The sequence below is a fragment of the Anabrus simplex genome, chromosome 5, assembly GCF_040414725.1.
Source record: "Anabrus simplex isolate iqAnaSimp1 chromosome 5, ASM4041472v1, whole genome shotgun sequence".
In the NCBI taxonomy this organism is placed as follows: domain Eukaryota; kingdom Metazoa; phylum Arthropoda; class Insecta; order Orthoptera; family Tettigoniidae; genus Anabrus; species Anabrus simplex.
The window spans coordinates 30,336,572-30,350,492 of record NC_090269.1 but is presented as its reverse complement, the minus strand read 5'-3'; the positions used below and the strand labels follow the sequence as shown (position 1 = coordinate 30,350,492).

Sequence of the window (13,921 nt, the reverse complement as noted above, 5' to 3'; positions counted from 1 at the left end):
TAAGAGAATGGTTAATGGAAAGCTGCAACATATGGACCAAAATTATTTACAGATGATTACAGAAAAGAGAGCGATAAGCGTGACGAGGAGAGGAGAGTTCGGTGGTGGAGGAGGGAGAAACGGTGGTTGGCGAGAGGGGGAGTGAGGACCAGTGTGAAGAAAGAAGAGGAGGCAAGAGGGAAGATGGCCGGGAAGAAGAAGAGGACGACCAGAGTGTGGAGCAGGACGTAAACAGTCGTGCACCACCGGAAAGTGCTGGAGTGGAAGAGGCAGCAAATACCCGGAGAGAGGTAACGACCAGGACTAGAAGTGTAAGTCTGAAAGATCTATGGAAGAAGAGAAAAAAGGACAGGAGGAGAGGGGGAACAAGGAGTCTGTAAAGGCGGTTAAGAAGAGAGAGAGAGCAGAGAGGAAACAGAAGGGCTTCGTAGAACTAGAAGTAAGTTAAATAACGTTGCTGAGGTAAATAAAAATAAGGGCGATAAGAAAGGGGTAGGGGAGGATAATAGGTAGCTAGGGTGGAAGATAGGCGTGATAAATATTGGAGGGGTGGGTAGTAAGTTGGGGAATGAGGAGGTTTGTAAGATGGTGGAGAGTTTTGATATACTGGCCCTCCTAGAGACATGGCTAAAAGAAGAGACGAATCTAACCTGGAAGGGCTTCGTGATAAGGAACAAAATGAAGAAAAAGCAGGGAAAGAAGGGGAGAACATCGGGCGGAATTTAATTATTAGTTAAAGAGGAACTAAGTGATCAAGTAACAGATATAGAAAATGAGCTAGAAGAGGTTTAGGTTTAAAATGGGGGAGGAGAAAGAATGTGTGTTTGGGTTTTATATACAACCCTCCAAGGGGATCAATATATGCGAATGATTACTTCTTTGATGGCCTTATAGAGGAAATAAATATTATTAGTGGATAGTACGAAGAGAATGGACTGATTTTGTTAGGGGACTTAAATGCAAGAATAAGATGCTCTTGCCCAGAGTATGGTAAAGAGGAAAGGAGAGTAAAGATGGGAGATAGAAAAAGTGAAGATAAAGTGAGAAATGTTTACGGTCAGAAGTTGTTAGAAGTATGTGGGGCGTGTGACTTGTATGTTCTAAACGGATGGTGGCAGGGCGAGAGGGAAGGGAAAATGGCTTATATTACATACGAAGGAGGCAGTGTTATTGATCTGATTATGAGTTCGGATGATATACTGGACAGAATTAATAGGATGGAAGTGGTTGACTGGGTGAAATCCCACCACTCCCCGGTATATATAATCATAAATAGGGATGAGGGTGCTGAGGAGAACGGTTCAGGAAGATAGCGGAGTGTGAGAGGTCGCAGAGTTCCTAAGTATATCTGGCCAAAGGAGGGGAGAGCAATGTTAAGCAAATACCTGGAGGAGGAAGAATTTCAGATCAGGGTGGGGACTGAGATAGCAGTTAAAGGTAATAAAATAGACAGAGTGGTAGAGCCTTTGGAGTATCCGGGGATGAAAATAGCGGAGGAGAAATCATACAGGAATAAGAAAAGAGAGGTGGGAGAGGGTTGGTTCAATAAGGAATGTAAGGCAAAAAGGAAGGCAGTGTTGAGACCGTTGACTGAGTTCAGAAAACATGGTGAGAAGCGGTTAAGGGAAAAATTTTGCAGGGTGAGGAAAGAAAAGAAATAACAGGTGAAGAGGTGATGGGAGTGATAAAGAAATTGAAGACCAGGACTGCAGGTGGGGAAAGTGGGATAACTAATGTGTATTGGAAGGAAGTAGCAGAAAATAAGCAGATGATAGAGTGTTTGGTAACATTCTTAAACAAGACATTTGAAGGGGCAAAATTCCCTAAAGAATGGCAGAAGGGGATTATATGTCCTATTTATAAAAATAAAGGGGACAGGACTAATCCCAGCAATTATAGAGGTATAACCCTGCTGGACTTCCTGAGCAAGGTGTACATGGGTATTCTAGCAAACAGATTGAGGAAGTGGGCAGAGGATTACTCAATTCTATCGTGCTTTCAAAATGGATTTAGGAAGGGGAGGATGACGGCTGATAATTTAATGATCGTGAGAACCATAATTGATAAATATGTGAGAAAAGCAGGTGCCAAAGTATTTATTGGCACAATTGACTTCCAGAAGGCGCTCGATACAGTGAGTAGGGAGGCCCTGTTTGAAAGATTGGGGAGGGTTGGGGTGGGAGAGAAGATGAGAAGAGCGATCAGAAGTATATATGAGAAAGTTTATTGTAGCATCAGGGTGGAAGATGGGGTGGTGAGTGGAGTGATTGAGTCGAAAGTTGGGTTGAAACAGGGATGTAAATTGTCGACAATCCTTTTCCTATTGTTTATAAACGACCTACTAGGTGGCCATGTAGAGAGAAAATGGGCTTACCCGATGCTAGCCAAACAAGAAATTCCAGGATTAATCTTTGCGGATGATGTGTTGTTGCTGTCGTTGACAGCTGGAGGTTTGCAAAAAAGTTTGAATAAAGTAGGGAGCTTTGTGGAGAAATGGTCATTGAAGATTAATGGTAAGAAGTCTAAGGTGATGGTATACAGAAAAGGGAATAAAAAGAAACTGAGAGTAAAGTGGGTAATAAACGGGAAAGAGATTGAGGTGGTGGAAATGATGGAGTACCTGGGGGTGATACTACTGTAAGTAGAAATGGCAGCTGGATGGAGCAGATTAAGCATATCAAATGGAGAGGCCAAGCAGCCCTCTCAGTAAATAGGATATTGGAAAATAAATTCAGGGGTGCAAGCTATGCTATCAAAGCATGGTATTTAACATGGTGGTGAAGGGTAAAATGCTATATGCTTCGGAGGTTTGGGGTGTAGAAAAAGAGTGTGTGATATTGGAACAGGTAGAGAGTAGGTTCTGCAAGATTGTTACAGGCCTATCCTTGTGCACCGCGAGTGCAGGTGCGAAGATGTTATGTAACGAGTATATTAAGGTAGATATTTTAAAAAGAGTGCTTGGTTACTGGTGTAGATTAAGAGAAGGGGCAGGGGGCCAGATCCTACAGTCGGCCTACCATAGTCAAATGGAGGATAATTATGGTGACTACTGGGTGGACAAGGTGAAAAACACCTTAGATAGACTGGGGTTGGGCGAGTTTTATAACGTTAAATGGGGCGGGAGTAAGGGAATGCATTGGAAACACGTGATTAAGAGGGTGAGAGATATTGTTGAACAAGAATTGGAGGCCGAATGCCGGGAGAAGGCTACCCTAAAAATGTTTCTGAGAGTTAATCAGATGCTAAATCTGAGAGTGGCAAATATAAATAGGGAGGTGAGAAGAGGGCTAATCTGGTGGTTGTTAGGTGTATATGTTAATAAGGGTTGGACTAAGTTAAAAGTAAATACGTTGTGTGTATTATGTGGTGAAGAAAGGAAAGACTCATTTGCTGACAGAATGTAAAGAAACGCTGGAAGAGAGATGGCCGTTTAATGAACAACAGTTGGAGTGGATTTCTCATCCGTGCAATGAAGACAAGCTTTTGAGGTGGTTTGTGGCAGAATGGAAAAGTGCTGGAAATTTGTGTAAGTTTTTTACAAGAATCAGAAACATATGCTCAGTAGCCTTAAAGGCAAAGTCTCAGTTGTGCCAGGAGAAGGAAGTTAGTGTAGTGGTTTGTCATGACACAAGCAATGTACTGAATCAGCACAGTGGATTTGTCGACCTTCCTAGCTGCTGACTAGTAGCGGGGAAGGGGGAGGGGAGGTGCTGGCATGTGTCACCACAGAGAGACTTACTAGCATATGAAATAGATGCTAGTTCAGGCGGGTGACACATGCCATCACGTATCCAGGAAGTGAGGTGGTTTTAACGTGGGGTTGCCGTACTTTGCCCTTTTAAATTTATTTTTAATTGCCCTTTTAATTTTATTTTTAATTCAGCTGGCAGAGAGGCCAGTGGACTAATTTTCCCTTGTGTTCTTTATTTTGTGCTGTTATGCCCACCAGTGTGGGGTATCATAGTATCTTTATAATGTTTTGTGTATGACGTCTAGGTTTCCTGGTTTTTTTTTTTTTTTTTTTTGCTGTAATTGTCATAGTTTTGCATGGTCTTTTTCTTTTTTTCCCAATTGAGGATTGTTATTTTTCTCCATTAAGATCGATTAGGTTGTGTAAACTGTAAGATCGGGAGGAAAATAAAGGTTTACTATTACATAGCTACACTTCCTCGTACGATGGCGTGCCCTTTACTTTTGATAATATGAGCTTTCATGTCCACAGAAAGAAATGTTGTCAGCTGACTAACATTTCTCGCACGCACCAATGAGTTTCATTAGCTGCGACAGGCAAAGAGTTGCGTGGAAGATACTTCTACTTCCATTTTCAATCCAACATTAAAACTTAAACGAAGTCTTGCTAAACATCGGGTGAGCACTGTTTATGCAATGGAACATAGTGCATTACTTAGACATCGTTTATAGTAATCGTTTCTGCAATCGGCCCTTATGGTGAGGATTTTTATATATATATATAAAACTCGCTGGGGCCATCAAGGACCACGTTAAGTCTTGTTGCATTTGACACTGAACTTGGCCTTCTTTAGAGCCAAAATTTACCTCATTCTTTGTGAGTGGGCCTGCTTACGCTCCTCTGTCCAAGGGGCACCGTGTCTTCTCTTTGGTTGCTCATCTCGGTTTAGCACGTTCATCAATATTTTCTTGCGAAGCGATCTCTGTTAAGGGTGTCTTCAACTGAGATATGTAGCATTTGCAGGTCTTCGTTGGTATTTCTAAACCAGGGAATTGTGGTTTTGGGGTTTGAATCAAAAGAGTGAAAGATTTCTTTAGTTAACCTTCTTCCGTCCATTCTTTTCAGATGACCGTAAAAATCGTGTCCGTCTTTTTCTGATTGTGTTGGTAATTTTCTCTATTTTGCTGTAGACTTTCTCGTTGGATCTCTTTTGATGGATTCCATTTCTGTACTTTGATCCCAAGAGTCCTCTCACAATTTTGCGCTCTTTTTTCTCCAGTTCATCACTGAGTCCTTTGTTGGCATTTAGAGACAGGGTTTCGGCTGCATATAGAACTACTGGCTTCAGAACTGTTTCATAGTGACGTATCTTGGTCTTTTGGGAAAGGCATTTTTTGATGTAGATTGTACAGGATGTTTGGTAGGCTATTTCCAGTTTGCGTACTCGCTCCTGAAGTGCTTCTTTGTCCAGTCCATTTTTCATGATGATTTCACCCAGGCACTTGACTTGTCTACTCGGGTGATATCCCCGTATTTCGTATGGAGTTTTGGTGGAGCCTCTTTGATGTTAGTCATTACTTCTGTTTTCTCAAACGATATCTGCAAACCAGTTTGTTCGGGAATTTCCTTTAAAATTTCAACTTGAGCTCTAGCGGTTTCTATGTCGTTTGAGAGAACAGCAATATCATCAGCAAATGCTAAGCAGTCAGTTGTGATCCCCTTGGATTTGGTTCCTATTAAAAATAGGAGAGGATTTCCACCAATCAATACTTATTTATTGTATATATTAAATTACAGGACCGGTTTCGACCTCATATTCAAGGTCATCTTCAGCTGAACCATACATACATATTTATATAATGAAGCTTTGATTAAGATTGTGGTGTTGAAGGAATGCCATATGATGATGATGTACATTTAGTTACATACAAATGGGGCACGTCTTAGCGTGAACTGGCGTATATGTCATTCTGTACAATATTGCAACTGTATGTCTAAAATGTTGAAGGTCTTAAAACTAGTGTATAAAACACGTCTTTTCCTAAACTAACTTATATATATGTACAAGATAAAAACAATATATAAAAACACTTCATGCATATGAACATTCGTTCTTGCTTGGTGGTCAATACATCGACTAACTTCCGTATTTAAGTCTTATTCACAGTTGTGCACTTCAGCTGCTATTCTTAGAGTTTGTAAAATTGCATGGATAAAAGTTTTGTCTTCCTGTGCGTATGTGAGGTAAAACACTTTCAATTTAAAATAGGTGCCAAATGTATGGATGAAATTCAAGTAAAATATGTTCAGCTCTGCTGTGTGTGTTGCCCTTTTATTAGAACCAATTCATGTTGTCTTTTTGGCGTCCGTAAATTTGGATGACATTGGTTTCAAAGTAGTGGCTCCTTTCCCATTTGTAGCTGTGCAATGATGTTATGTTTATTGTTGTTGGTGTAGCTGAGTTGTGTTTGACGTGCGAGCTTACCACTAGTTTTAAGACCTTCAACATTTTAGACATACAGTTGCAATATTGTACAGAATGACATATACGCCAGTTCACGCTAAGACGTGCCCCATTTGTATGTAACTAAATGTACATCATCATCATATGGCTTACCAAGCTCGCACGTCAAACACAACTCAGCTACACCAACAACAATAAACATAACATCATTGCACAGCTACAAATGGGAAAGGAGCCACTACTTTGAAACCAATGTCATCCAAATTTACGGACGCCAAAAAGACAACATGAATTGGTTCTAATAAAAGGGCAACACACACAGCAGAGCTGAACATATTTTACTTGAATTTCATCCATACATTTGGCACCTATTTTAAATTGAAAGTGTTTTACCTCACATACGCACAGGAAGACAAAACTTTTATCCATGCAATTTTACAAACTCTAAGAATAGCAGCTGAAGTGCACAACTGTGAATAAGACTTAAATACGGAAGTTAGTCGATGTATTGACCACCAAGCAAGAACGAATGTTCATATGCATGAAGTGTTTTTATATATTGTTTTTATCTTGTACATATATATAAGTTAGTTTAGGAAAAGACGTGTTTTATACACTAGTTTTAAGACCTTCAACATTTTAGACATACAGTTGCAATATTGTACAGAATGACATATACGCCAGTTCACGCTAAGACGTGCCCCATTTGTATGTAACTAAATGTACATCATCATCATATGGCATTCCTTCAACACCACAATCTTAACACATTGCGGACCGGGTGCCGTTCGCCCCATGCACAGCCCTGTTCCCGGCCACTTTCTAACTACCTCTAAGCTGGAGTGCATGCATACAAATAAACTGTCAGAACTTCAATAGCTTTTGAAGGACTATTGTGTATTTTTCTATTGGCCTTCCTGAATAGTTGTTGAAATGCAAGGTATTTCTTGAAATCTATTTCGGCTCATAGTTTTCGGAAATATTGGTCTTTTTATTAGGGGATCGGTTGGCCAGTAATCTTTCAGACATGATTTCTTCACCTGCCGTATCAATATACACAGAGGATTATTTTTTTAATTTCCCTGCTAGTGACATCAGTCCACTTTAGTGTTTTAGGGGATAAGTTATGAGAATGTGATTTCTGCTCATAGTGTAAGTTTGTCTTTTCAGCTACATACTGAAAACATTCCTCACCAAACATAAGTCCTGCTACTTGTCCTATGTTTCCAGATTCATTAGGCCATACCTTTATACCAGGAGCACCTTCAAAATCCTCTAACCTAGGTTCACTGTTGTCCATAACCCAGTCGTCAGAAAACACTGCATTATTTACAATATTTAGAATATTTACACCCGTAACACAAATATACGACTCGTTCTGCGCTACGTGAGTTCCACACCTTGCCTCGTCATCACTTGAAACATTTCCGTTAGAAGATATTTCATCGTCGAACTCTAAATACTCAGCATCACTTAATATTCGGAGCCTGTATCAGCACATAATTCGCGAATAATTTCATCTTTGTGTAAACACGTGCGATCGCTAGGCGCTGCCATCTTGCATGGCTCTTCGAACTTTGTAAACATGTTGTCAAGAAATGCAAAGAAAATCTACGATATGAAGAATACTCGAAAACAAATGCGACTATCGATTGTGTAGAACCATACGTAACAGAGTTCTATCATCCTTGACCTCCAAATAGTTCCCGTATATCTCAAAAGATAGCACTAAAGTTCAGTCTGCTGGGTCTGCTGCTAACACGAGATAACTCGGGACCGGTCCGCAACGCTCGGCTAGGCAAACACGAGTTTTCTCGGGACCGGTCCGCAATGTGTTAATCAAAGCTTCATTATATAAATATGTATGTATGGTTCAGCTGAAGATGACCTTGAATATGAGGTCGAAACCGGTCCTGTAATTTAATATATACAATAAATAAGTATTGATTGGTGGAAATCCTCTCCTATTTTTAATTGTGCAATTGTCAATACGGAAATGAAAATTATAGATTACGATTTGGTTCCTATTCTTAATGGACTGTAGTTGGTTTCCTGTAATATCACCCGCCAGGTTCTGATGATCTTTTCAAGAACACAGTTGAAGAGTATCGGGGATAGCCCATCACCTTGTCGGGCTCCTGTTTTGATGTCAAAGGAATGCGAGAGACATCCGTGGAACTTCACCTTGGATTTTGTAACGGTCAGGGTGGCTCTAATTAATGCCAGCAGTTTCAAATCAACTCAAATTCATTTAAGATGTTTAGCAGGACTTCCCGGTCAATGGAGTCGTACACTTTCTTGAAGTCCACAAAGACAGACACATACTGCTTGGACCTTAGTGTACAATATCTGATGATCGTTCTGAGATTTTGGATCTGTTCGGCTGTTGAGCGACCTTTTCTGAACCCTCCTTGGTATTCACCTATTTGATGTTCGACTTCTGCTTCCAAACGCTCCAGGACGGCAAGTGATAGAATTTTGTAAGTCACGGGTAGCAAAGATATTCCTCTGTAGTTGTTGATATTCTTCATGCTGCCTTTTTTGTGTAATGGATGAATCAAAGCTATTTTCCAATTTTCGAGTAGGGTCTCCTTGTTCCAAATTTCTTCTATTTGCTTTTGCAAGATATCAAGCGATTCCTCTGGGGCATATTTCCATAGTTCTGCTTCTACTGAGTCTTCCGTCGGTGCTTTGTTATTTTTGAGACGGGCAATGTGGCGCTTGATTTCATCTCTGTCGGGTGGTCTGGAATCTGGGTACCTGAGTAAGGGTTCCTTGGTCTCAATGGCGCTTTGCAGTTTAGAGCAATTAAGTAAATTCTTGAAGTAATCTGCCAGAATGCTGCAATTTTCTTCATTTGACATCGCCAGTGTGCCATCCTTTCGCTCAAAGCATAGAGATGGTGGTTTATAGCCAGTGAGTTTGTGTTTGAAGGCTCTGTAGTACTCTCTGCTTTCATTCTTTGTAAAGTTTTGTTCTATCTTTTCAATGAGAGATTTTTCGTATTTACGTTTCTCAGTTCTGAACACCCTAGCTGCTTGGGCACGTTGGGTTTTGTAGGTTTCCCAATCATTTTCTGATTTCGTAGAGTAGTACTGTTTCCACGCATTGAGTCTTTCTTTGAGGACTGATTCGCAGGTACTATTCCACCAGGCATGCTTTTTGCTTCTTGATTTCTGCAACGTCTTTGGCGGCCTCAACAAGGAGACTTTTGGCGTTGTTAAAGTCACAGTCATTTGGTCTAGCCTTCTCCTGGAACTCCTTGACCCTTTGCCGAAGTTTATCATTGTCGAAGCGTGTGATCTGTTTGGTTGTCTTCCTTGTGTTTGCGGGAATTGGTTTGAATTTGATAAGAGACATATAGTGATCTGAGGCCACATTGATGCGTTTCTTTACCTTGACATTCATAATCTCAGGGCTGTTTCTTCTGGAGATTGCAACATGATCATTTTGGAACTCTCCGAGAGTTTGGACGGGAGAACGCCAAGTCATTTGCTTTCTGGGTAGATGGCGAAAGTGGGTCGACATAACCTGCAGGTTGTGATTTTCGCAAATGGACACCAGTCTTTTGCCGTTGGGATTGGTTTTTTTGTGAGCAGAGTAATTTCCTGTAACTTTCTTGTACTTCTGTTCACGACCTAGTTGGGCATTGAAGTCACCCAAAAGAAGCTTGACATTGTGTTTGGGGATTTTGTTTAATTTTTCATCCAGTAGGTCCCAGAAATTATCAACTTCGTCTGGATCAGACTTGTTCTTATCGTTTGTAGGAGCATGTGCGTTAACTAGGGCATAGGTTTTGTTCGCACATTTAATTGATAGTGTAGACAACCTGTCATTCACAGGTTCGAAATTTGCAACCGATTTAAGGATCTTGGTTCTAACAGCAAACGCAATTCCAAGGATCACAGCTCCAATGAGGATTCCCTTTTACGCTTTGCTCTTGAAAAATCGGTAGCCTTTGGATTCAAAAATCTCTTCATCTGGGTACCTTGTTTCTTGTAAGGCCGTTATGGATATCTGATTTTCGTGAAGAGCTTTGGTGAGGGTTTTCAGCTCGCCAGTTTGTGTAAGTGAATTTATGTTGAAAGTTGCCAGAAAGGTTTTGGATTTTCGTCTGAGTTTTTGACTCTTCGGGGTACACCGAGAAGCTCCGACTCGTCTCTTGCATGATGTCGAGTCTCCCCCAGAATGCGAACGAGACTCGTGAGCAGTGGCGTTCACAACGAGGGATTTATCCGAAGATTTACCCCTGGGGTATGTTTCTTGAAACGTTGTGACATCATGCTTCTTGACTTGACTTTGTTTTGGACGGGTACCCATCCTTTTACAGCTAGGGTTGTTAGCCCTAGAGGTTGCCTCAAGATGTTTTCTGGCTTCTGATCATTTACCAGTCTTCGCCATAACCCTGGCAAGGAACCATTTTTTTTCTCACGGTGGTATGTTATTTCCCTACTATCCTCTGAATCTGCTGGCGGCAGAGCCAGCGAGCTTCCCCAATTCCAATGGGACGCGCCCGATGGAGGTAACTGGTAAATCCCCACAGGGGGGATTTTTTATTATATTTTGCATTTTTTGTAAAAGATGGGCTATATTTCATGGTTATTCACACAATTTACACAATAAATCATATTTTGCAATATTTCATGAAAACATTTTGTTAAAATACAGTTCCTTCCTTGAAGGTCATGTATTCACAAGAAAGGGGATAAACAAATTTCACGTGTATAGCTATTACAAAAAAAATACGGCCCCTAATAATGTGTATAAATAAATAATAGTCACATACCATAAGTAACAGGCATAATAAATTATCTGATTTTTATTTAGTAGGAAACAGATCTATTTCTGTAATTTTAATATAAAATCATGTCTTCTTTTCAGAGTAGAGTTCAAAAAGAATAATTTTAGACAAATTCTTCTTTGTCCCAAAAAAGAAAAAAATTCCCACCTTCTTGTAGTATCGTGTCTTGTTTAAGAGATTCTGAGTAATGTACATATAAAGAAAACTGGTGATGTTTGCAGTGAAATTTGATACTTCATTAGAGAAAAGAGTATGATGTCTTGCATTTGACTGCTTTTTAGAAGATATTTTCCTCAGTAGATCTGAGATCACTTGTTAACATGAGGACAATATTTTTTTAAATATTTGGATATGTTATACAAGTATTTTAGGCAATAAGTTAAGACCAGATATAGTTTATTTTGTTTACCTCCAAACCCCCACCCCCTCATCCTCTTCAAGGCTTAACATAGTCAAAGTTTTTATGGTGTTTTGAATGTTTAAGGACTAATATGAGTAGAATATGTTTTTATACCCTTTAATTATGTCACCTAAACAAGCTGTAGCTGATGAGTGATGATGTTTAGATACTAAACAAAACATGTACAACTGAAATGTAAATTTCCCTAAGGAAAAAAATATATTGTATTGATTAGGTGGATTCTTTGGTTTACTTCACTTTGTTGCATAATACATAGGTATGGACCACAAAGGTTGATAGTTTACAAATGAAAGAGTACTACACTTGAACGTTTCAATGAATATGTAAAACCTACAGAGCAACAATAACTTAAATTTTGAAACTACAGTATTTTCTGATCTCAATGAAACTGCCATAAAAAGTAATAAACTGAGATTTATATATTTAAAAAGAGGGCAGAAAATTCAAAATAAAGAAAGTAAACATTTTAGTAAAAGTAAATGTGAATATGAGTAATATAAGTCTTTATCAAATTTGTACGTTGCTATCAGTATCTTTATTGTTAAAAGGGAGCCGTACTTTCCAGTGTCGATAGAGTTAATATAATTTTAAAGCTTTTCAGTCAGTCAAAAACACTAATTATAACACATATAACACTATAACAACCATAAACAATATTGTATATATGCTTGGTTTAAAGTGATTTGATAGAATCTCCGAGTTCCTTTTACAGACATGTTATAGGATAACATGTGTCATTTAAGATGATATCAATTGAGAAATTAGCCAATACTACCCCTGTTAGACCACAGATGGTGAAAAGAAATATAAACTCTAATACTCGAAGTAAAGATGGGCTATATGTTAATTGAGTTCCGTTGAGAGTTGCTAATCAATTAAAAATTATAATTATAGTGGCAGAAGTGAAATAAGCCCATGTTAAAACGAGTGTTTTCGACAGACTGAAAAGCTTTAAAGTTACACAACAAGAATCTAGCAATAATCTCTGAACCATATCAAAGTACAATACATATAAAAATTAAAAAAACACTTTAAAAATGAAAATTGTACAATTGAGAATCAAAACACCAACAATAATTTGTTTAATAATTCATATCAATAACACTTACTTAATCTCAACCATGATCATACGACGTTCAGGGGCTTGGCTTTGTAAATTACCCGTCAGCTTTCCTGCAACATTATTCTGCAAACTGGAACTAGAGAATGCCCGTCTTCGACGTGCCAGGTGACTAAGCCTTCGTCCTGGGGAATGTCCAACAGATTTTCTTTTACGTGCATTGCCACTGCTACTCTCACTTGATGAAGAGAACCAGAGATTACACGATGAAGCTGTTTCACATCCTACATAGCGTTGCTGAAGCTTTTGACAAAGATATTCATATTCTTCTGAAACTGTACCATTATTATACCTGAAAACAAAATAAAAGGTTAATAAAATCTCAAGTCTATAAGAAACAAGAAGGAATTAAAAAAGGTGAAAATGAATAGCAATTAACAATACGGAAGGATGAAATTCAAACTCCCAACAGAAGAAAGTGAAAATAATCTTGCTCAGCAAATATTATCTTACATTGATACATATAACCAAAAAGTGGGAAAACCCAATCCTGTGCAGTGACTACTATCAATTTAAGATTTTCCTTCAAGTATCCACTAGCACTGCACATCTACAATGTTATCTCTGTGCAATGTACCATAAAAGGAGTACAGGATAATTAAGTCCTAAATTTACCTATAATTTAACTACCCGTATCATTCAAACTACAACCACTCCTGTCAATTTCCCATATGTCATTTTCAAACCATTAGACATCCAGTTCTAGTCTGGTGAACACATGATAAACACTTCTCCTGCCAGGGTTTCTATACCTTCTCTTCTTCCCTGCTTACCAAACAGCTCTGATATCAATTAGAATACAATTATTTCCACTTAATTTATAACATTAAGACCCCCCCACCTCAAAGACCACAAGTATTGGTTTATCATCATACTCCTAACACCAAAGCAAGAACTGTCCAGCGTTGTACATCTACTTCATCCCTATTGAAACCATTCTGGTGAGGCCACATGCTCGTGGATATCAAACTACACTGCTGTGTAAAACCTAAGGACAAGATAGATACAGCAACATAACATATCCACTACTTGGGGGAAATGAATAAAAGTGCGGTAACATGTTGCCAGATGTCTCCCACACGTGCACAGAAACTTGGTGTGAGGTCAGTGTGACTATAGCGCCAAATGGGTCTGGCCCCACAAATTAATTAATAGAGAAATGTACACTCAAGTTTGAGCATTAAATAAATTTCACATCTCAGTCTTTGCTATAGTCTGTAATTTTCCTGGTTCTTTTCATGCATGTTATGATGCGATATCTACTACACTTCTGTCCACACAAAGTGCACTTACAATCTTCGTCTGGCTCATGGAACTTCTGGTTTACGCATATCTTGTGGTGAAACCCATGTGTGGAGAGTCGTGTTATCCCGCGGCTCTGTGTATTGCACTCTCTAGTCCATCTATCGTCCGTCATCGCTGGT

General features: G+C 39.2%; 1 protein-coding gene across 1 annotated transcript in view; it reads right to left on the bottom strand.

The window, feature by feature from the left end:
• mi (minus) overlaps positions 1-13,921 on the bottom strand; it is a 115,097-nt gene that overhangs the window by 28,444 nt on the left and 72,732 nt on the right. Inside the window, exon 4 of the mRNA XM_067147928.2 lies at positions 12,487-12,789. Within this exon, the coding sequence (XP_067004029.2) occupies positions 12,487-12,789 (303 nt within the window). The remainder of the gene's footprint in view (positions 1-12,486; positions 12,790-13,921) is intronic.